Source organism: Micropterus dolomieu, linkage group LG19 (genome assembly GCF_021292245.1).
Source record: "Micropterus dolomieu isolate WLL.071019.BEF.003 ecotype Adirondacks linkage group LG19, ASM2129224v1, whole genome shotgun sequence".
Classification (NCBI taxonomy): Eukaryota; Metazoa; Chordata; class Actinopteri; order Centrarchiformes; family Centrarchidae; genus Micropterus; species Micropterus dolomieu.
Window position 1 is genome coordinate 29,037,465 of NC_060168.1, and position 23,399 is coordinate 29,060,863.

Consider the following 23,399-nt stretch of genomic DNA (forward strand, 5'->3'; position numbering starts at 1 on the left):
ATACAAATCCTCTTAGATCATTTAAGAACGAAATTGAATGGCAATAAAAAGGAGGGGAGCTGCTATTATGTAGCCTACCACTCAAGGCTAGACTGGTTTGAGTTACACCACAGGAGAAGCAACAATAGTGTTCAAGTTCTGAGCTCACAAATGTCTCACCTATATACTTTTAAAGCGTGATACATTTGAAAACTTGTGCACAGAATCAATTAAAAGTTTCTGCACTGACATTTTCAGTGGCAAAAATACTCGCCGTGGGAAATGGACTAATTAAAAATTATGAAGTTACACTGCACTGCAGCAGATTTGAATTAGCAATTAGCCTACCTTGCTTCAGTCACGCTGTCTTTTATCGCCGACTCCAAACGTTGCACGAGGTCCGTGGTGATTGCATCAGGGCATGTAGCCTGTGTCCAAAATAAATGTGTTTGCATGCATGAGAGAGAAATCAGTCTCTCCTGGGTCATTGCTGCTAAAGATTTTGGAATGACAAGATTTAGTAATTCCTTTTGCTCTCTAATGCTGCACCTTCATGTATCAGAATCTCTGCAGACAGGAAATGAGGCACAGATAGATAGTTGTGTGTCCAGTGATTATTTCCAAAATGTTTTAGTGATATCTCATTTATCACTAAAATTCACTGATCATTAATGAAATACCTCTTCTTTGTATATTATTGCAAATAAGAATCAAATTTACTGTATTTTATTTATTTAATGTATTGGTACATGTTTTTCATGTGTTCAATTTAAAGACATTAAGACTGTAAGATGTGTCTTTTCAACAATTTTATACAGCTTCCTTGTTTGTTAATTTTTTTTGCAAAGAAATAACTTTCAAGTCAAAAATTCTCTTCCCTTGTATTGAACATGCTGTAGCAACCATCAAATGTATTTCAAAATGTTTTTTTATTAAATCGAAGAAATATGTCATTTTATGAGTTGTTTTGACCAGTCAGCTCATAAGAACCTGACCTGAACAGATGCAATGATTTCATTTTACCATTCTTGTGGCCATCATTTTCTTTCACCATTTGTAATGGAGAAGGCTATTTTTCTGGCTCTGGCACAGGAAGATGACGTCCCCATTCTTAATCCTGCTAACAAAGCTCATTCTGGTCTTTTATTGATTGTTTCTCCAACTGGCCAAACAGCTGTCAATGCATACAACAGCAGACATATCTGTACCACTGAAAAATTGGACATGTGGGCAGTGATTCATAAGTCTGTAGCCAGGCTACCAAAAGTAATCCGAAAGGCAAAGTAATTGCTGAGTCACTGATACTGTTCATTTGTGCTCCTAGAGTACTGCTTAGTCAAGTTAAGTAAAGTCAGTTTTAAAGCCCAATATCACAAATCACAAATTTGCCTCAAGGGGCTTTACAATCTGTATAGCACATGGCAGCCCTTAGTCCATCAGTTCAAACAAGGAAAAACTCCCTCAAAATAATCTTTAACATGGAAAAACTGGAAGAAACCACAGGAAGAGCATCAGATGAGGTATTTCTTTCCCAAGACGTGTTTACAGAATAGACCACTAGAATATAATTATAGCATGGACAATCATGATGGCAAAATTATAGATAGATTGTGAACCTATGTGAAGAATATGGACTAGGTGTCGCTAAACAGACCTGAGCCACATAACCTCCTCCCCACCATGAGGACGATTCTTTTTTGCTACATATTTCTGAAAATAAAACTATATTCAACACACAAACTCATAAACGTATATAGACCTTCATTTCAAAACAAAAATAGCTAAAATGAGGCATTAAAGTGGTTTTATTGCAGTATGTGCATGTGCAGGGCTCTGAGACAGCCTCAGTCACAGATCATTTGCTGGGTTGACAACACAAAACCAAGTCCATCATAACAAGTTTGATAAACGGTCTGAGCATGTGTATAGAGAAACACAGGAACCATGTTCTGACACAGCAGGCATCAGGACAGATATGATGAACACTGCATTTCCCTTTTTTTTTGTAGAAACAGCAATCTCAACAGCAACAGAGTGGAACCACAGTGCATTATCCAGTCTGATGAAAGTTGAGATATGAGCTTAGGCAGTTTGTGGGGGAATGTATTCCAATTCTTTGCACATACTGTATAGTTATTTAAGCTGAAGGGAAGCACATGTAAGATCTGAAATATGATCTTGGAAAGGCTGTCAAAATGGCAATATCAGTACTGTTATTCATTTTCCAGCGTGATGAAAATTAAGATACACTTCTATACGTTTAAGCATTTTATCAACATGGAAATGTACATTCTAGACAATAATTCATGCTCAAGTAACATAATAGCTTAACATGGTTATTACTAATTTATGAAACTGCTGACAAAAGAAGCATGATAAACCTGTGTCAGTGAAGCTGTGGGACAAATCAGACACTGCCTGCTTCTTGTATTGTTTGAAAAGACAGATGAAATAGGAGATAAATGCTCAGCGCAAGACGACCCCTCAGCCCTGATCACAAAGATACTGTATGAGCAATGCACATGATGGAGGAGATAGCTTCGGTTTTGTGTTTGCACAGTGATACCTAATACTGCTTTATAGAGAGGACGTTTATCCTCGGGAATGCAGGTGCGTTAAAGTGGATTTATGGCCAATTATGTATGCTGGGGGCACTGTAAGGCACACATTGTTGAAACATAATTTTCTTTCATTGTTAAAATGTAACACAAGTACAGCATTACAACCTAACAGACTCGATTTGACTTAAGACCTGAAAGCCAAATGATGAGGAGAATTTACCTCAGACCAATAAATTTAAAATGCTTTTCATGCCAAACTTGAATGAAAAATGGACATCATAATGGGACCTGCTTTTTCATTCACTAATTACGACTCAAAATTTGATTCTGGCGTTCCCCAGAAAGACCAGAGACTTGGCTTGAACTTTATAATGACTGAAAAACAGCTCTAATGTTCGTTATGCAACTTCTCTAATTCACCATCTGAATCGGGTTCATACACTGCATTGCACAAAGCTCCCTAAAATGCTACAAAATAAGCTAAATACTTTAGCTAACTGCCAGGTAGCAAACTTCAAAACAGGGATTTCTCATGAGGTTGTTAAGGGGCCATGAAACCTTCCAGCTAGTTAGGTTGCTAACACTGTGATGCCTAAAAAAAAACACTGTAAGCTACAGATTACACATTCATAATATGGTCACAGAATCATTAAAAGTAATTAGAAACACCTTTAAAATGCCCATAAAATAAATGTTTAGGTATGTGTTAGGTTTAGGTCAACCAACACAGTGACAGGATACAGCAAACTGGCAAAACATCAAAACTCAAGTCTGCAATTTGTTAACATAGACTGTAGAGTGTGATTTCACTTGTTATATATGCAGCAGTTCAGGTCTGTTGGTTCACAGGCACACTGTAGTAAGGTGCTACTGGTAGCTGTGAAATAAGACATATGTCCAAGGCAGGGTGTTGCACAAATGTAGCAAATTCATAATGTCTTTAGTATGAACATGCTAGCTTTGTGTGCTATCGCGATGTGTAATGAGGGGATATAATGCATTTTACAGTGATATTGGATAACTTGACATACAAGCTATCTGTTGTGCTGAAATATATTGATGTTTTACAGTGTGTATCCAGACTATGCAGGCCTCCGGTCAATCATTCCTCTGCCCAACACAGAACGCAGAGTCTACAGGTTGCCTATTCACAGTTCCAGTGGTGTCTAGCAGTTACTGCACATCCCATTACAAAAAACATTTTGAAAATGTATATACCACATTACAAACAAGACTAACAAAAGAAAATAAAGTAATAGCTAACTAACATAACTGTAAAATAATACACCCCAAACATGTCTGGAGCTTGAAACAAAATGACTTTTGGCTAAAAAAAATGTCATCATGACATACAGTACATACATGATAATGATACCAATAAAACACACACATACCCACACATTGTTTTGCATTAGAGGTGTTTAGTTAAGATTAGACAAGACAAAACAAATGCAAAAGAAAAAAAACTCATGTAGCCTGGATCTGATGAACAGATATAGTTCCTGGCAAATATAGAGATTAACTTTGCAAGCATAAAAATTCCATGTAAAATGTGTCTGGGGGTTTGTCACCATGCCGACAAACAATCTAAAACAGCCGAAGAGAGCTGTGGCGGGCGGGGGGGGGGGCACAAAGCAGGCTTTTTATTACCCAGAACCCCAGTGTCTCCCAGGGAGCACATATTTAATTACAGACGTGACAAGGAAGACATGAGGGAGTTCAAAAGCATCGAATCTGTCATCCCCCCGCCCCGAGTGGAAATCGCACTCTCACCACACAACATGCTGTACAGATTAGCTCAAGGTCGGAAATTACAGAACATCTCCCAACCTCGGTGGAACTCTCTGTAGGAGCATGCCAACTTCCAGGATCAGCTTCCTGCCATCTAATGAATCTCCTATTTCCCTTTCAAGCTGGCTAAATAGACCTTTCTGTCCCAAGGTTGTTTCTAGCTCATCATACAGGAGATGGATGTTTATTTTGCTTCATACTGAGCATGGTAAATGTAATGTTATAAATAGATTTTATCCTGATTCAACACTTTTTTTTTTTTTGCGATAGCTCAAGGCCTTTGTCTGCATGTACCTTTTTATTCATACTTACAAAGTGTATCTCTAGGCACCTCATAGGCAGCAGTGCATTTGATACCAGTGTAACTTAAGAAATGCTTACGATGTTAAAATTTGCTTAATGGGGTGCCTTGGGGATCCATCTGCATCCCTGCTCTTTTTTCCCCCGCAGCGACGCCATTTATGAAATGTGATCGCTGAATCGAGGGACACAAATCAAGGGATCCCCTCTCCCTTGTGGGAGGTACAGTACGTGGTCACCCACAGTCAGCACCCACAGCTTTTTTTTCCATCAGTTTTTTAATGAATGAACACTTTCAATGCTATTATTTTCTGCCTTGACAAACATGAAATCTATCCCCTGGTAATAATAGAACTCCAGGATATATTTAAAGAGGTGGCTCAATGTACAGTAAAAGATTCATACACCTCTTCTCAGACAGCTTGAGGCGTTTATCTGTGTATGATACACAGCCCTCATATGGCCACAGAGGATAACATACTTGACTGTACAGAGCTGCTTCTGAGTAAATAGATAAGCACTGCTAAATCTCCACTGTATGGGGCATTAATCTCACAATGTACAGCAAGCAGTGGTGCTCAAATCCTCTACTTAAAGCTGCACTAATCTATATTTTTATATCAACAATGGATCAAATAACTATGTGTAATGTGATAATGGTCGCTTGTTCTGACAAACCCAGGGAGAATTATTACTTGACTCCGCAGGTTATAATGTATCAGTGCTGTTCACAGCATTTTCTTCTGTCCATAAATGGCAAGAAAATCAAGATAATCAGTTAATACAGAAAAAGTAGCACAATGTAAAATAGTTAATTACATTTGTAATGTGAAAGTTGTCACTTGTAGTGACAAAAGAATTATCACCCATCTGAGCAGTTCCCTTTTTTCGTTTTTACCATATTTTTGCTCAATATTCTTGTTGTACGGCCCTCTCATCCGCAGCTGTTTACAGTGAAAAAAAACTTTATACATTGATCATAGAATATGTCGATTATAAAAACAACATAAGTCAGGTTATTAGCTTTGTTCTGCTGCCCACATGTCCATACAAATCTATTAATGCTGCTTTAAGTAAGATTAGCTAAATGTAGGAATGTAGTAATGTAGTAATGTAGTCATAATGGACCATGTCGGTTATTACTCTGGATAGTTACTACTGATGCATTCATGTGTAATCAGCACTTTGTATCTGGTCAAGAGGAACCAGGTTTTAATTACCTACTACACTGATGCGTGGTTTAATGTGATTTATAACTATATATATGTATGTATATACATATATACACACACATATATACATATATACATATATAGTGAAGAATAGTATGTATAAGTCCAAGTACATCAACATTTTATTCAAGCACTGCACTGTTCTTCAGTAAATGTAATTTGTTTCTTTCCACAACTGACAGCCTGTGCAGTGTTAACAATTAGGCAGCATTTGTTGATGTAACAGTAGGAAAAGGTCACTCTGCATTAACCATAAGCCTCCCCATAAGCCCTTACAATGATGCCATAGCCATCAAGTCTAGGGTTGAAATCTAATTGCAGAAATTGCTTTTGTGCCGTTTAGTGAAGATTATTTCCTCAGCAAAACACTTTTCCTTTACAACGCTGTACTTTCTCAAATCAAGACATGCATTGATTCTTTACTTCACACAAGGCTGTGCAATAGTCCTAAGGATAATTCAAATATGAACTCATCCAAAAGGGCAATCAGGCCAGGCTAAAGTGAATTACCTGAGCATTTGAAAAGATTCCAACCAGTACTTAACCCAAGGTGCCATCAGTCTGACAACAAACCCAGTGTGCCGTTCAGATTTCCTATTAGCCTGTGTCATTAAACCAACATCATAAACCCTCCTATGTACAGTTTCCCGCAACTGGAATATTTTCATGGCTTTAGAAAATGATGCCCCTGCTGATGTGGTATATAATACCTTCATTTCAGTTTTTGCCAAGTCATTAACTTTATTTGTGACGAGGGAGCAAGTTTATGATGTGAGGAACATCTTTAACACCTTAGAAAAGTAGTAGAAGGACCTCACCGGTATGTCACGTCATGTAATAAATTGTTTATCCGCATTTCCAAATTCAGACAAGGCAGTGACGGCAAGTAAACCCAGAGTATATCACATTTATATTATGCATGTTAACCACCAAAAAGGAGCAGTTTAGATTTCCTTCCCTTTTATAAAGTTTAATTAATGATTAGTTTTCCACAGTTGAGAGTTAGCTTAATTGTTAGCAAGTAGCAACATTAGAGTGCTCTGGCTCTGGTTACCTGCAGGTTGATATTTCTAAAGCACTGACTTAAAGTGTGTTCAACCTGAATGCAGACGCAACTGTATATGAAGTCAAATAACAAGAGGAGATGCCATTTTAATCCTGGATGGCTCATTTGTGCAAGCTGAAAATATCTTTACTTGAACCAAAAATTCATGTGAGGTCATGGCATAAAAGTCAATCAGTATTGGGTTTCCCAAATGGACGATATACAAGTCTATAACATGCAGAGACAATCACAGTTTTTGCAGTGTCTCCATAGCCACCATAGCCCCAATGTTACAGTTACAGAAGAGGTGCACGTCCGCAATGGCGTAGCTACAGCTGGTATATTCTTAGGTTTGTAGCTGTAATGCACAACTATAAATATGCCCTAAGTTTCAGACATAATTTCTATTCAAGACATAGACACATGTAATGCTTCTGTCTGTTGTCATTTTTTTATTTTATTCAAAATTCATGTTTCACACGATTCTCAGACTCTATGTGGCAAGGAAATCTCCACCAAAATAGGCTACATATTTCACATTTGTCTTGTTTAAATTGGCCCTCTGCACCTCAGGGTGTTTGAAGAAACGTAGACAAACCCTCAAACCTCAGGACTGTGCTTTGAAAGGGCATCCAAAAAAAGGATGGTCCAGTGTGAGTGTGAAATTGGATAAGGTACCTAATGAACAGAACCACACTCCACTGTCTGTTATTTGTCACTGTCCTCCTCACTCCTCTACAGTAGAGTTTTAGATTAGTTTCAAAGGAATCAAACAGCACAGTCTTCTTCATTTTGCTTATCTTGAGTCAGGATCAACGGCATGATCAAAGCAATTTGCAGTTTGTGTAAATGGTGGCTGCCTACTGTATGATCCCCATCTGTACATATCACAGATCAGATTGTTACTGTAATGACTTCAGCTACTTCAGATTGTTTTCTTTGTGCAACCTGCATTAGAGGATGCAAATCTCTCCTGGCACATTTAAAATGAATATGAAAGCAGCTTATGCAACTGTTGTCACATCGGCAAGATATGTAGATACCCTTTTCATTCAATCGTGCAAATATTAGTACTTATTATTATTAATACTTTTCACTGGTTTGTTTTAGTGAAAAACCTTTAAATCAGTGTCTTTTCAGTATCCAAATGTTTGCTGTGTAGGTTTTAATTGATGTTTTATAATGTTACACCTTCAGTTTCAATTACGTATTGTTCTGCAGTGTTTCATGTAAATACATGCTACTCTCCAATAATGCCCAGTTAGTCAAAGGCACAGCAGTGACCACCTTGGCATAACAACATAACAAATTAACTAGGCTAATTAGTTTTTGACACATGCCATTTCATTTTTGACTAACTAATTACACAATAAATTAATTATATACATTATACATAATGTATGTTTTTATTCTCTGTGCCTGTTGTGTAAGATATTGGCATTACTATTTCTGAGGGGTTTGTAAGAGGAAAAGGCAGAGAACTGGCCATTCCCCTCTGCACTCTCACAAACATATTTTGGTTTTTGCAGATATCCATCAGCAGGACTGCTATAAACAGGCCTGTGTCCCGGGGAATAAACAGTTTTGAACGAAAAAAATAAAACATAAAAATTCTGCTTTTCAAAGCACTCACTGCAACTGCGGAGTACTGATCAAAGATGAGCTTTTTAATGATACAACAGTGTCACCTGTCGGTCGGCTGAGGTACTACACAATTACCCGTCATTTGAAAGTCTTTTTCTGGGAGTAGATTCATTTTAACCAGACAATAGTTTGAGAAGAACAAATTATTCAAGTTTGATTAAGTTAACTTACCTTTTAAGGCAGCTGGGGAACTTGCTTTTTTCCGTTTAATTATCTATCATGTTGTACAATCAATATTTGATTGGTTCATTCTAAAACCACAAGCATTAATCTGCTGTTTTAACAGCCTCCACTCTTGTGTGAAAGCTTTCCACCAGAGTTTTGCTCCCATTCAGCCACTAGAGCAATTTGGGGCATTTTCAACGCAAAGACTTTCCCAGGGGACCAATAACCTTTTGAAGTATAAATTAACTTTACTTGCTTTTCAACCAGAAGAACCGAAGACTACATTTTTTTCCTCTATGATAGCTCCATGGCTTTCTGATGGTTCAGGAACTGTCGGAGCGGAAAACAAAGGGCTGAACTTCAGCTGATTACTCAAATGCAGACGCCACAGCAACTACAACTTATGTACAGCCTCATTCACAAAATGAACATGTAGTCAGTTCCACTAGAATTAATATTAGGACGAGGGTAAGAAATTTATATTTAAAAGTGTGAGATAAAAACAGATATGCTGCGAATGAGCCGAGGGCACGAGCAAGCAAGAGAGACAGAGTGGCGGCAGAACTTGTAGCTCCTTGTTTAGTTCCTCTTGTTCCTGGAATTGTTTTTGAAATTTTGGCCAAAACCGTCATAAGTGAGGTTGGCCACTGATGTTGGGCAATAACTCCTGGCTTGTAGTCCGCATTTCAGTTAATGCCAAAGGTGTTATATGGGGTTAAGTCAAGTTGTTCCACATCAAACTGGGAAAAACAGACGTGCAATAGACAAGGATGTCCACAGACCTCTGGCCATATAGTTTAACTGCCTCAACTGTCACAAAGTGATTAAAGTTAATAATGCATTAAATCATACAGTACTTGCAGTTTCATTAGTGAGTAAGCTGTTGCTCTTAAGTGCCACGATGGGTTTCCCCTCCATCATATGTCATCATCCCACTATTTTCCCTTCTGACTCACTCTAGTGAGAAAATACTGAAATACCTGTGCATTTCATCAAAAGATTTGTATACCATAATTCTACATTTCAACATGGTTGTAATATTTGTCCCTCCACCCCAAAATGAATGACTGTTTGGTTTGTTTGGCAAATGCTGGTGCAAATGATATCTCGTGCAACGCCCATGTAATGTACCCAACAGCAGAGTTTACTGATTGATATTTATTTCCTCACACTGAGATTTCCTCAGCATGAACAGACGAGGGAAATGGAAACTGGGAGAAGCCGAGCACGCTAGGAAACAGCAGGCCCTCACATTAGACTCTATAACAAGGGGTCGCTAGGAAAACTGCTGCAGAAAACCAGGACGACAATTTAAAACCCAGAAGCATGTTAAACAAATACAGACATGCAGTAGATCCACTGTCAGCATTAATACTTGGCCGTTTACGCACTCGTTATTAGAAAAGAGGCCAGCGTTGTTTTGCTGGCTCTCACTTGCCCGAGGCATACAATAACCTTTTTGTAGCTCCCTTTTTAAAAGTCTATTCAACCAAACTCCTGTTGCCTGTGACTGAAACTAACGATTTGCTTGTAAAAACATACCAATGCAGCCTTCTTTCAAACATTGTTTCTCCATGACCCTCAAGGGATGACACAGGACTGACCCTGAAAGCTGCGCTTAAGTGTCACAGAGTGAAAAGATGATGATTAGCATCTCATTATCTGTCCTCATATTTAATTTAACTCAAACCTAATTTTCCTTCTTTGCGTTAGTTCATTCAAGTCAGATCCCATTTCTGTACACTTCACAGATGACAGAACATGGGGCATGAATGGCTGCTTTGGATTAGTGCAGCCCTTCATCTTCTCATTTACTCCTACATTTGATCTTTATGGCCAAGCTTTGACTTTACAATATGTTGATAGATTTTATGAGAGTAGGCACTGTACTTGCACTGAGAGTTTTTAAAGTGGAGGAAGCATCCTTTGATGATCTGAAATAATCTTATTGAGGGGACTTCAAATTTCTACCTGACATCTGTCTGCCTGGTCCACATTTAGTTATCAACAGAGTCAAAGATAATTTCAACATCCTAAATGTTTTCCATGCAGCTCTCTACACGGTGTCAGAAAAGTAATTTTCCTGAATCATCAACAAAATAAATGACTTAGTAAGTGTATGATTGATTTACAAGACAGGGATTATATTCAGCACTGACTCTAGAGTGAAACCACCACTATGTTAAATCCAACCATTTGATCAGCCAAAACCACAAGATGGGTTGCAGCAGAGAAAGTTGCTTGTAACAAATATTTTTGGAATTGACGTGATTATTTATGAGTGTGCAGCTGTAGCCCAGGTAGAAAGCCAACCATTTACTATGGCAGAGGTTTCAAAGTGGGAGGCAGGCCTACTGACATACTGACCCATTGATTCACTGACAAACTGACTTTACCATCTTTCCTGGACCAACTGGGAAAACAGCTTCGAGGTACAGGAATGGACCTAAAAAGGTACAAATGCTTTGTCACTCCAGCTGTACCCTAGTAGGGTATGGGGACAGTACCTTTGAAGTTGGTACATTTTTGTACCTTCTGTACCTCTAAAAGAACCTTCCTGCACCCCTAGTGACAAAAATGTACCTTTACAATTATTCATTTAGCTGACTAGGGCAGCAACTAGGGACAAGTGTCTTTCTCAGGGACACATTGGTGTCTCACAGTGGGGACTGAACCCAGGTCTCTCACACCAACGGCATGTGTCTTATCCACTGGCTCATCGCCAACCCTTTATGCCCTGGTGGTGGGGATCACTGATTTTCTGCATCATTTGCCTGTACCTTAAGCTTGTTAAAGATACAGTTATGTAACCTTTGCTGTCAGCAATGATTGTTTACCTTTAAAAATAAAAAAGGTCCACGATTAACACCTTAAGGACCATTTCCGTACCACACAGGGTACTTTTTTGACGAATGTACCTTTAGGGAACATAAATGATACCCCTATTTCTCTGTGTGTATTGTACTAGGACAGATGTGAACGGCTGTCACAAAGTGGCAACTAGGGAATTAGTAATAACATGAATCCTTCTTGACAGATGTTTGATGCACAGCAAAAGATCACTTTTAATCCAAACAACCTCAGCATTTTGGTAATATAATATGAGGGTAAAAACGTATATATACAGACAGCTTCACAAGTCATCTCAACTTTCATTTTGCTACTGCTGCATGTGTTTTCAATGCTGGTGCAGGCCATCAGATCAACATCTCATCCATGTCAAAATTAGTGCTCAGATAAGCAACAGCACGTGAAAACATCAGTCAGCACACAGTAAGGGAATTAGCTCAAACATAACAACAATTTGATATTTATATCAAAAGCATCCTGAGAGCTCCTGGCTTAGTTCGAGTAATCAGGTTAGCAAAATGTCTCCTGTGGGGAAGTAATCTACTTTGATGCTCTGTCTGCTACCAAAACATTGAATCTGTGTCAGGCTGAGCAGCTACCACCAGTCCAGCCCACTCTGTAATTCAATTACATTAGTTGACTCATGTCCTACTTAATGTCCATGCAGCCAACAGCCTGATTACAGAAGCCACAAATTGTCAAATAAACATTTAGGTCTCTCAAAACCAGGAGGGTTGTAATCATCCTATGTAATTTTATTTCGCAGGACAGATGAAGTGCAGTACAGAAGTTCAGTTCCCATATCATCTAGGGAGAAATTCAAACAATTCTTCCTACTGAAATTACGTTTCAATGAACTCATTTGACCTGGACCCTACCTTATACCTCAACCTAAAGACATTAATCATAATTTTATTCCTGGAAATTATTAATGCCTTGAATTACAAATGATCATGTATTTTTTCACATTGCAATCAATAAAGGTGGTACATTTAATACTCACATGCAAGCACTTCATTTTGACATGTGTATTATTTCTTTTGTGAGAAAGTCATTGACACACAGTGGTATCACTATCTGTTGTATTTACATTCTGATACTTTCTCTAGAATATTACTTTATAAAAGTGAAACTACAATGTGAACACTGCTGGTGAAGATATAGAGTGAATATGAAAACATATTATTTATTAAAATTACATGTTTAATGTATAGAAAATACAACAATGTGAATGTGTTCGGTTCATCAAACAGAAATAATATAAAAATGTTTTCTATTACTTTACTAAAATATACACACACATCTTTATACTGACTATATTAATTTTAAGAAATTGTTTTGAATAAGTGTTTAAACGTAACTTCGGACAGCTTTGTAAAAGGTAGGACAGACATTTATGAATGGTATTTAGAATGGCAAAGAATGTCTCCTGAACGGCCACATTTCCAGTTACATATTTGCCAGTTATAACAAAATAAATAATAAATCTAAAATATTCACCCCTGGCCACATTGCCAGTACTGGTGTTTGACTATTTTATAATTATGTACATTTATATTGTCCCAACTCTGGATGTTTTTTCTGTGTATTTTATTATTTGCAGTGACAATCTGTGTTGGAAGTACCAGTTTCAATTGTACAATATTGTTGATGTGTTGATGAGTCTGTTTCAAATTTCAGATAGATTGGTGATGCGGTTCATGTCACTTTTCATCACATGCAGCATAAAATAATAATAATTTTGCATATGTATGATTTTAGATTTAAAAAGACTTCTCCCATAAAGCTTATATTCTTACTCTGGCACACCTTTAGTCTTTTTCTAATATGTTGTGCTTCAATTCTTTCACGTTTGTATGGACGTACCATTATTCTGTCACTAGATGGAGCTACTCACCCACGTTTATGAAGCTTCCTGCAACTTTCATTATGCAAATATCTGACTGAGCTTTATTAGACACCTAGTTATAATTGGGGGATATATATATATTAGCAGCACAAAGACCACACTGGCATACACACAAATGACAATAGGCTAAAATGACATATTTTAGTGGAACTGGAAGCAACAGTTTATCTGCTTTGATGTGTCAATATCAATCATCATCAATAAGATGTGATTAAAATAATTATAATTATTATTAGTATTTTTCTTTTCCAAACAACAATCTACAGTGCAAAGAATTAAAATTACCCAACAAAAATAAACAACAGGACTTTTTGCACTAAAATATGATTTCAAAATATTTTTACATTGTTACCTATTATTCTTACTATTTTGAAATATTTATCTGATATATTGTGAGCATGTTTTCATAAGAATATCTATCATATCATACTTCTGTATGTTTTCCTTGTGGTCTCTGAGTAACTTTCATATCCTGTGCTCATGAAGAACATTTTAACTCTGTTACTGAAGTAATTAACACCGCTCAGGACATGGTCATAGCCTACCTGTCTTATTTGATTGACATCCTCTTCCACAGGCGGGGACAACGGGCTACGCTGCACAATGGAAGGGTAAAGGCGGTGGGAGGGCGGGCAGGAGCACCGCTATCCAATGGGATCAGTGATGGGAGGGAGTTTGTCGAACTCCAGCTTTGTCCTAACTTACTGGGACTCCTGAGCACAATATGACTGAAGCGCCTGCACCGTTATTCCACGGGACGGTGCGTAGGCTGAGCCCCCTGCTCTCACTCAGGACCGCTCGCTTGCGCCCTAACTTTGGATAAACTTTTCTTCACGCATATCCAGGAACTTCTGTTTTGTTTTGTCTTTCAAGGGATTGTCAGGTTCCGTTTTTAAAATGTTATTTGAGGAGTTGAAATGAAACGTTCCTGATCTGTAGAATCATTCTCTCCATTCAGAGGATTTTTTTTTTTTGCATTAAGACGCAGCGCTGCGCGGATAAAATAACACTTCTGGAGTACTTTGGGACACTGAATAAGTGTGGAAAGAGTATTTGCATGGTTTCCCATTGAGGTTTCTCTGGACCTTTGCTGGAATACAATGCTTTAGTGACTCGTCCAACCGCAATAAAGTTGATGCATCATAGGCATGGACTCTGTCTGAGAAAGGTGGACAGGCTAACTGACCATGGCGCTCACAGGTAGGGGCTTAGGCCGGCTTCATTTGATTTTACTGATGTTATGGACTCTCTCGCAGTACTCAGCATCCAGCCAAGTCCGTCAAGAGTTTCAGGTCCTGGAGGAGCAGCCCATCGGCACCTATGTGGGAACGATAGAGACCAAGCCCAGCTTCACGTACCGCTTCAGCGAGAACCACAAACTTTTTGCAATTAACGGCACCACTGGAGTCATTTACACCTCTTCGGTGATTGACAGAGAGGTTTTGCAAAGTGATGTCATCAACGTCGTGGTGCTGTCCAGCCAACCCACCTACCCCACTGAGGTCAGGATAGTAGTTTTGGATATAAATGATAACTCTCCGGTGTTTCCAGACGCGTCCATTGTCGTGTCTTTTAAAGAGGACGCCAGCAGCGGCAGGCAGGTGATCCTGGACACTGCTACAGATTCAGACATTGGAAGTAACGGAGTTGATCACACCACGTACAGAATAGTGAAAGGCAACGAGCAGAGGAAATTCCGCTTGGATATTACAGTCAATCCTAGTGGAGAGGGGGCATTCTTGCACCTTGTTTCAACTGGAGGCTTGGACAGGGAAGTTACTCCCTTCTACCAACTCCTGATTGAAGTAGAGGACAAAGGAGACCCGAAAAAGTTTGGCTACCTACAAGTAAACGTCACTATTCAAGATATAAATGACAATCCCCCTATTTTTGAGCAAGATCAATATCAAACCAGTGTTTTTGAGGATGCAGCAGTAGGTTCTAGTATTCTGCAGATTACAGCATCAGATCAGGATGAGGGAGCCAATGCGGAAATCAGGTACTTTTTAGATGAAGGGACACCTTTCCAAATTGACCCTAAAGCAGGTACTATTATTATAAAAGAGGGCTTAGATTATGAGAGTAAGAAAGAGTACTCCCTGACTATCCATGCAGTAGACAACGGGGTGCCCTCTCTATCAGGCAGAACAGAAGCCACAATTAAACTTTTAGATGTAAATGATAATGACCCCGTAGTGAAATTTAGGTATTTTCCCACAACTTCTAAATTTGCTTCTGTTGATGAAAATGCACAGATTGGCACAGTTGTGGCTTTACTCACTGTTTCAGATTCAGACTCCCCCACAGCTAATGGTAACATATCTGTTTCAATCTTAGGAGGCAATGAGCAGAGACACTTTGAAGTGCACACGTCTCCTGTGCCCAATTTAAGTCTGATCAAAGTGGCCAGTGTGTTAGACAGAGAGAGAATTTCCTCATACAACCTGACTGTGTCTGTGTCAGACAATGGCAAGCCTATTGCGAGGTCCTCTTTTGCTAGTCTGGTTATTTTTGTGAATGATATCAATGATCACCCACCCATATTCCAGGAAACACTGTACAGAGTAGATATCAGTGAAGACATACCAAAAGGCAGCTACATTAAAGGGGTTTCTGCAACAGATGGTGACTCTGGGCAGAATGCCAACCTGCGCTACTCCCTGGTGTCTGGAAACGCTTTGGGCTGGTTCTCCATCAGTGAAAACAGTGGTTTGGTTACCAGCGCCGCTTTGCTGGATAGGGAAATAGCATCTGAAATTGTGCTCAACATTAGTGCCAAAGACCAGGGGCTGCAGCCCAAGATTTCTTACACTAAACTTATAGTCAACATCACTGATGTCAATGACCAAGTGCCCACATTTACACAAAGCACATTTCATGTTTCCCTGGTGGAGCACGCCCCTGCAGGCACTGAGCTGGTGGTGCTGTCTGCCTCAGATGACGACCTCGGGGCCAATGGAACTATCCGGTTCTCATTTGATGCAGATACTCCAGCCACAGTCCAGGAGCTGTTTCGCCTGGATGCCGTGTCAGGGCGATTAAGCACAGCCGTGGAGCTAGACAGGGAGGATCAGGCCTCATACTTACTCCACATCCAGGCAGCAGACGCAGGCAGCCCTCCTTTGCACTCTGTAGGAAAAGTCAACGTCACCCTGAGGGATATCAATGACAATAGGCCAGTTTTCTATCCTGTGCAGTATTTTGCTAATGTGAAAGAAAACGAGCCTTCAAATTCGTATGTAACCACGGTTTCAGCCACAGACCCCGATTTAGGTAAAAATGGCACAGTCAAATATATAATTACAGCTGGAGACGCTTCCAAATTCCGCATTAATAGCAACACAGGGAAAATCACCACGCTTGAGTCCCTGGATAGAGAGGAGAAAACTGCTTACCAGCTGCAGGTGACAGCTGCAGATGGAAGTGGCCTGCGCTCTCACATCCAGGCCATAGTCACTGTAACTGTCATAGACACACAGGATAACCCACCAGTCTTTAGTCAGAAAGTGTACAGTTTTGTCATGTTTGAAAATGTGGGCATTGGGACAGTTATAGGTACAGTGTCAGCCACCACTGTAGATTTGAACACAAACATTTCCTATCTAATCACCTCAGGTGACCAGAGGGGGCTTTTTGCTGTAAACAGCGCAGGTCAAATCACAGCATTGAGCCAGATAGACAGAGAGGAGCAGGGTTTCTATCAGCTGAAAGTTGTAGCCAGAGCTGGGGAGATCACAGGAGAGGCATTTGTTAACATCACTGTAAAAGACTTAAATGATAATGCCCCTCATTTCATTCACGCTGTGGAGCATGTGAGTGCAGTGGAAAACTGGAGCACAGGCCATGTCATATTCCAGGCCAAAGCTTCAGATCCCGATGAAGGGACAAATGGTATGGTGGTTTACAGCCTCAAACAAAACCCCAAAGGCCTGTTTCATATTCATGAAAAGCATGGCCTCATCACACTGACCGGGCCGCTCGAGATCACCACAAGCTCTTACGAGGTTGAGGTCATTGCATCAGATATGGGGGTCCCCCAGCACACCTCCAGCCTAATCCTCATCGTCAGTGTGTATGACGTCAATGATAACTCGCCAGTGTTTGACCAGCTTTCTTATGAGGTCATTATCCTGGAGTCTGAGCATGTCAACAGCCGCTTTTTCAAAGTTGAGGCCACTGACAAAGACTCTGGTCTTAATGGGGAGATTATGTATGACATTGTTGATGGGAACACAGGTGATGTGTTTGGCATTTTTCCAGATGGGCAGTTGTACATCAAAGCAGAGCTAGACCGAGAGATACAGGAGAGATATAACTTAGTTGTTGTGGCCAAAGACCGGGCTGTGGAACCACTAAGTGCCACTGTCAATGTCAGTGTCATTCTAGATGACGTAAACGATAACCGTCCCCTCTTTAACAGCACCAATTATGTGTTTCATTTTGAGGAAGAGCAGAAAAGGGGGTCACTGGTTGGGCGTGTTTTTGCAGAGGATAAGGACTTTGGCCCAAACAGTGAGGTCAGATATACATTTGAGACACAGCAGCCCAACTTTGAGCTGAACGCCATCACCGGGGAGTTGACCAGCACGCTGCAGTTTGATCGCGAGTCGCTCATGAGACAAAGAGGCGCCGCCATGTTCAGCTTTGTGATCGTCTCGTCTGACCAGGGTCTCCCCAAGCCCCTCAGAGACCAGGCCAAAGTGCAAGTTTACATTCAAGACATCAACGACAACACGCCTAAATTCACCAAAGACATTTACCAGGCCTCCATATCAGAGTCAGCTCAAAACATGACACAACTGCTGCGGGTCTCCGCCTCTGATGTGGATGAGAACAAAAATGGACTGGTTCACTATCACATCCCTGAAGGCAACGAGGAAAGACAGTTTACTATTGATAGCAGCTCTGGACAGGTTACTTTAGTAGGAAAGCTGGACTATGAATCCACATCCTCCTATTCATTGAAAATCATAGCTGTTGATGCTGGAGATGTGCCCTTGTCCTCCTCCTGTATGCTTAGTATTAGCATCCTGGATGAGAATGACAACTCCCCCTCCTTTCCTAAACCCTCACTGTCTGTGGACGTCCTGGAGAACATGAGGATAGGGGAGCTGGTGGCTTCTGTGACCGCCACTGATGCAGATTCTGGTCAGAATGCAGAAATAACGTATAGTATCACAGCCACAAACAACCACGGCACTTTCAGCATTAGCCCCAACACCGGCAGCATCTTTCTGGTTAAAAAGCTGGACTATGAAACTCAGTCATTTTACAAACTCAACATCACTGCAAAGGACAATGGCAGACCACCCCGCTCTTCATCCATTCCTGTGGTCATACATGTCAGGGACTTTAACGACAACCCTCCCATATTTACCCCTGGCGACATTTTCAAATCTATCCCTGAAAATCTTCCAATCTCAACTTCAGTCATGACAATTACAGCTCATGACACAGATGCAGACATAAACGGGCAGCTGGAGTACTCCATTGTTCAACAGATTCCCCGAGGTAGCCACTTCAGCATTGATCCAAGCACTGGGCTCATCTACACCAATAAGGAAGTTGATAGGGAGTTTTCAAATCTGTTCGAGCTGACAATCAAAGCCACTGACCAGGCTGTTCCAGTTGAATTCCGCCGTTTTGCCCTGAAAAATGTCACAATATGGGTCACAGACCAGAATGACAATGTTCCCACTTTTGTGTCCCAGAACGCCCTAGTGGCTGAGCCCAACATAGTCATCGGCTCCATCCTGACAACAGTGGTGGCCTTTGACCCCGATGACGGGGCAAATGGGGAAGTGGAGTACGAGCTCATAGAAGGGGATACTAACACTTTCATCATGGACAGGTACAGCGGAGATATTCGTCTGGCCTCTCAGCTGGTACAGTCTCGACTCATGTACACCCTCACAGTGTCAGCCACTGACCACGGCACTGACCGCAAGACCTCCAGAACTGAGCTGACCATCATCCTCCAAGGGATGGATGGGCCTGTTTTCTCCCAGCCAAAATACATCACTATCCTCAAAGAGGGGCAGCCGCCGGGCACCAACGTCATCTCCCTGGATGCCTCAAGCCCGCGGGGCTCAGCGACTAAAGTGGAGTATTTCATTGTGGCGGTTCGCAGTGGTGGAAAAGCAGTGGGACGCCTTTTCACCATTGGCCGCCACACTGGAGTGATACAGACTGCTGCAGAGCTGGACAGAGAACAAGGCTCCGACCTCTACCTGGTGGATGTGTATGCCATCGAGACAGATGCCAGCCAGCCCAGAACACAGCGTGCTGAGGTTAGTACACTGCTGACTTTTCTGTTCTCTACAGGTACTGGAAAGCCACCTTATATTTTGCTCTATTGGTCTATTTGATCTATTTGGCAGGGAGAGGGCATGAACTCACCCACTGGCATTTGTAATAGACATTTGGATGGAATAAGTATAATGAGATCAAGCTTTGAAACTGGAAAAAATGGGGAGTTAGACTGTCCAAGTCACACATAAAACAGAGCCACCTATTGCATTTGACTGCTCATTAATTAAATTCCTTTTTTTAAAACGCATGGCTCTGCATTATATTAAATCATAATTTTCTTGGACATAAGTAAGAAGGCCTTGTTCTTTGGCATGATAACTTTATTTTTCCCATTCCCAAATACATACTAGCCATAACAATTCATCATGAAAGCGCCGCCTCTAATGTTTGAGCAGTCTAGAAAAGGGAAATGAGTGCTGCATGTCTTCTGGATGAGCTCCTCTCCTGCTCTCGTGAACTGAAATATTCTTATCAGCAGATATGAACTGCACAAATCAAAAAATGACCACTTTTTAATTTCCCCACTGTTGCCATAAATCATTTAGGGCTGCTGTTTCAGGTTCAAGGCCCATCATGGTTTCATCTGAGTCTCAAGTAAAAATGAAAAGGGGAGTAATTGATAATCTCGCAGTGCAGGTATGCATCATCAGTGCCAGTATTATTTTGAGCCCTTGAGCCTCAGGCTGCTTTGGCACTGGGGTGGTCTTTGGGTACCTTTATACCACAAAGAACAGCTCCACAGGCAATAAGTGACCATTAAAATTGGGTGACCTCTTAAGACTCTGTGAAAAGACGCTGAGGGCAGAGGGAGTGAAACTTAAGCTGGCCACCGAGTTTGCATCATGCGATGCACCTTTTTCAGGCTTTAATTTTAACCAGGACTTGAAATGCTTTGTTATTACAGGGTTTGATGACACACATGCTGCATTTAAGTTGGACTTTTCAGAGTAAAAACCCAAACGGTGTAAACTTCTTCTCCTCTCTAAATGTGTTTTGTGTTACTACGTTTAAAAAATGTCTGATGATTTAAGAGTTTAAGATTAGTGGGATGCCTTTGACAGTTGTTAATGATGCCTTTTCAACCACTGCAAATATTGAAACTGAAATCCAATACAGCAATCAGTTATTTGGAGACAAACTCACATATTATTGAAATCAAGGATTACTTGGCAAAATCGTGTTAGCTAAGTTAACTTAAAGGTTCGCTCAGGCCAAATGGGAATATCAAATGTTCTCTCACTTAGCCTGCAGCAAAGATGGCAATCTGCTTTCCTGCAGACTCTACTGTTGGGCTAATGAGAGAATATAGTGCTTCAGTGCTCCATTCCCAAACCTTAAACTCTATATTGGTTTCATGCTTACCTTGAACTTTCTCACCCCTTGGAGATGACTTTACCATACCACCTGGCTGAGTAGTCTCCATTTTGAGAAGTGTGAGATCTAATAACTTGGAGGAATTAAAATTACCTTCCACATTTGGAAATATGGGCTGGTTTGTGCTGAAATGCAATGGGCAGCCGTCTTCATGGCTATATTTTTAAGGCAAAACTGAACGTCATATTGATACTATTTGTAGCTCCTCTGTCAATAGGACCTCAAAAGACAGTGTGGTACCATAATGTATGAACCTTCAGACTTAGACTAATGTTTTTCCAGTGCAGTGTTTACACACCAGATACCCGGTAGCAACTGGGGACTATTTCCACCCCAGGGGTTGTGACCCTTTCACATTCTCCATTTCCCATTTTCCCCATTGATTGGATGCATGAGGCATTTTTTCCTCTACTATGCACCGTGTGTGATGTTTTGGAAACACTCAAACAAAGAGAATTTGGCTTTGACATGCTTTATCAACATTCATGATCTTAAACAACTCAGGACGCTGCTGGGCCTGCAATGGAAAGAGTAGAGAGAGGGGATTCTTGGTTTTCCTGACCTTCTTCACATCTTAGAAAGTTTTATTGTCTGTGTTTGTTGATTAGGTCTGTCATGTATGTGCACATCTGGGTCATGTTTTATGTGCAATGGGCATTTATTTTGGCCAACCAGTGGTGGTGCAGTGACTTATAAGAAATTTAGATGATCATATTTTGTTGTCATTCTTCAACAGCTTCTAAGTGTCACTTTGGAAAGTCATGCAAATTACTTCATTACCCAGAAATCTACGTGTTTCTTCCTCTAGCTGATACAGATACAGAGGCTGAAATAAAAATCTCTTGGCAGCGGATTCATCCATTGTTGGTGAATCCAAATTCCATTGAAAGTGTTCAGGAGGATGTTTTTTATTTTACTCCAAGTTTTGATTCAAAACATCCTGCCATGGCTTCATTTAGAGGGGGAGAGAAGCCACTCCCCCCCATAACTAATACAGAGTAAAATCACACTGAATCACCTATGACTTCTCTCCGAGAGCTGAAAATTTCAAGCATTGGTTCCATTTTTGGCCACAACCTAATCAGTGAAGTGACAGCATGTGTTTCCCATCAGATGTTAAAGACCAAACACCTGCACATCACTGATTGGGGTATGAGCAGTAGTGCAATATGCTGGACTGATATTAAGTGCATGGTTATGCACTAGAAATTATTTTTATGTGTGCTAATGTTAAGGGATGTTTTTATATACTTGTCAACACATCTTGCAACTTTATAACAAGTGTAAAGGTTAGAAGGCACAACAGATATTATGTATGATAGGGAAGTCTGAAACACGCTTGAATGTTGAAAGTTTGTGGCTTGGCAGATGATGGCAGGTTTAGTCAGATGAGATTAACAAGATATAGACAGTTAAATTGTAATCCAGTTTTAATGGCGAACAAAAAGTACCAATATGTACATAGAAACCTCTCAAAAGTCCATCAGCAGGTCTTTTGTGACTTTACCTGTTTGGTCTCTTTGGGATCTAAATAGCAGCACAATTATGTTACACAGCTTACAATATGTGTGTTGCTTATGTTATAAGCTGTCATATGCGATCAACGTAAATAGTGTATATATATATAGAAGATGTCTCTCTCACCTCCACTATCTGTTTCTTGTCTTCTAGACTCTTCCCTTCACCTGACTCCTCACCTTCAAACCCTCCAGGCACTATAGACCTGACTGCTAAAACTGTTTTCTTTAACTCACTGTGAATCAAAATGAAATGCTGTTTTTTTATCGGAGAGGCGCTCAAGTGCCACATCAGTCCTTGCCCCCTCCTCTTAAAGGCATTGTTCCCCCTTGAAAGTAAACACAGTCGGAGTGTTCAACAGGCCTTCCTTTGTTTTGCCTTCACCGATAAAGTGTTGCGCTGCTCCGGGCTCGGATCAGGAGTCTTTTGTTATTTTTTTTGTCTGTGCCAGTGTCTTGCCTTGGCAGATTTAGGAGTGTGCATGGAGGCCCCTGTCAGCCACCTTTCCTCCCCTCTCCTCATCAGTGAGGAACGTACAGTATAGCTGTTTGGAGTTGTGAGATTGAAAAAAGAAAGAAAAGAGTGTTTTAGGGAGGGACATGTCATGCGCTGTTATTGGGAGTTGTGGGAATGTAGGAGTAGGAGGGGTGGAGGGGAAGTGCCAGATATAGGCAGTGTTGCAAGGAATCATGGGAAGGTAGAGGCAAGGGCAGGGCTCC

At 40.5% G+C, this 23,399-nt stretch overlaps 1 protein-coding gene across 1 annotated transcript in view; it reads left to right on the top strand.

The window, feature by feature from the left end:
• Positions 1-14,504: 14,504 nt before the first annotated feature.
• LOC123957556 (protocadherin Fat 4) overlaps positions 14,505-23,399 on the top strand; it is a 102,697-nt gene continuing 93,802 nt past the window's right edge. The window contains exon 1 of the mRNA XM_046030437.1: positions 14,505-19,766. Coding sequence (XP_045886393.1) covers positions 14,664-19,766 — 5,103 coding nt within the window. The 5' untranslated portion in view covers positions 14,505-14,663. The remainder of the gene's footprint in view (positions 19,767-23,399) is intronic.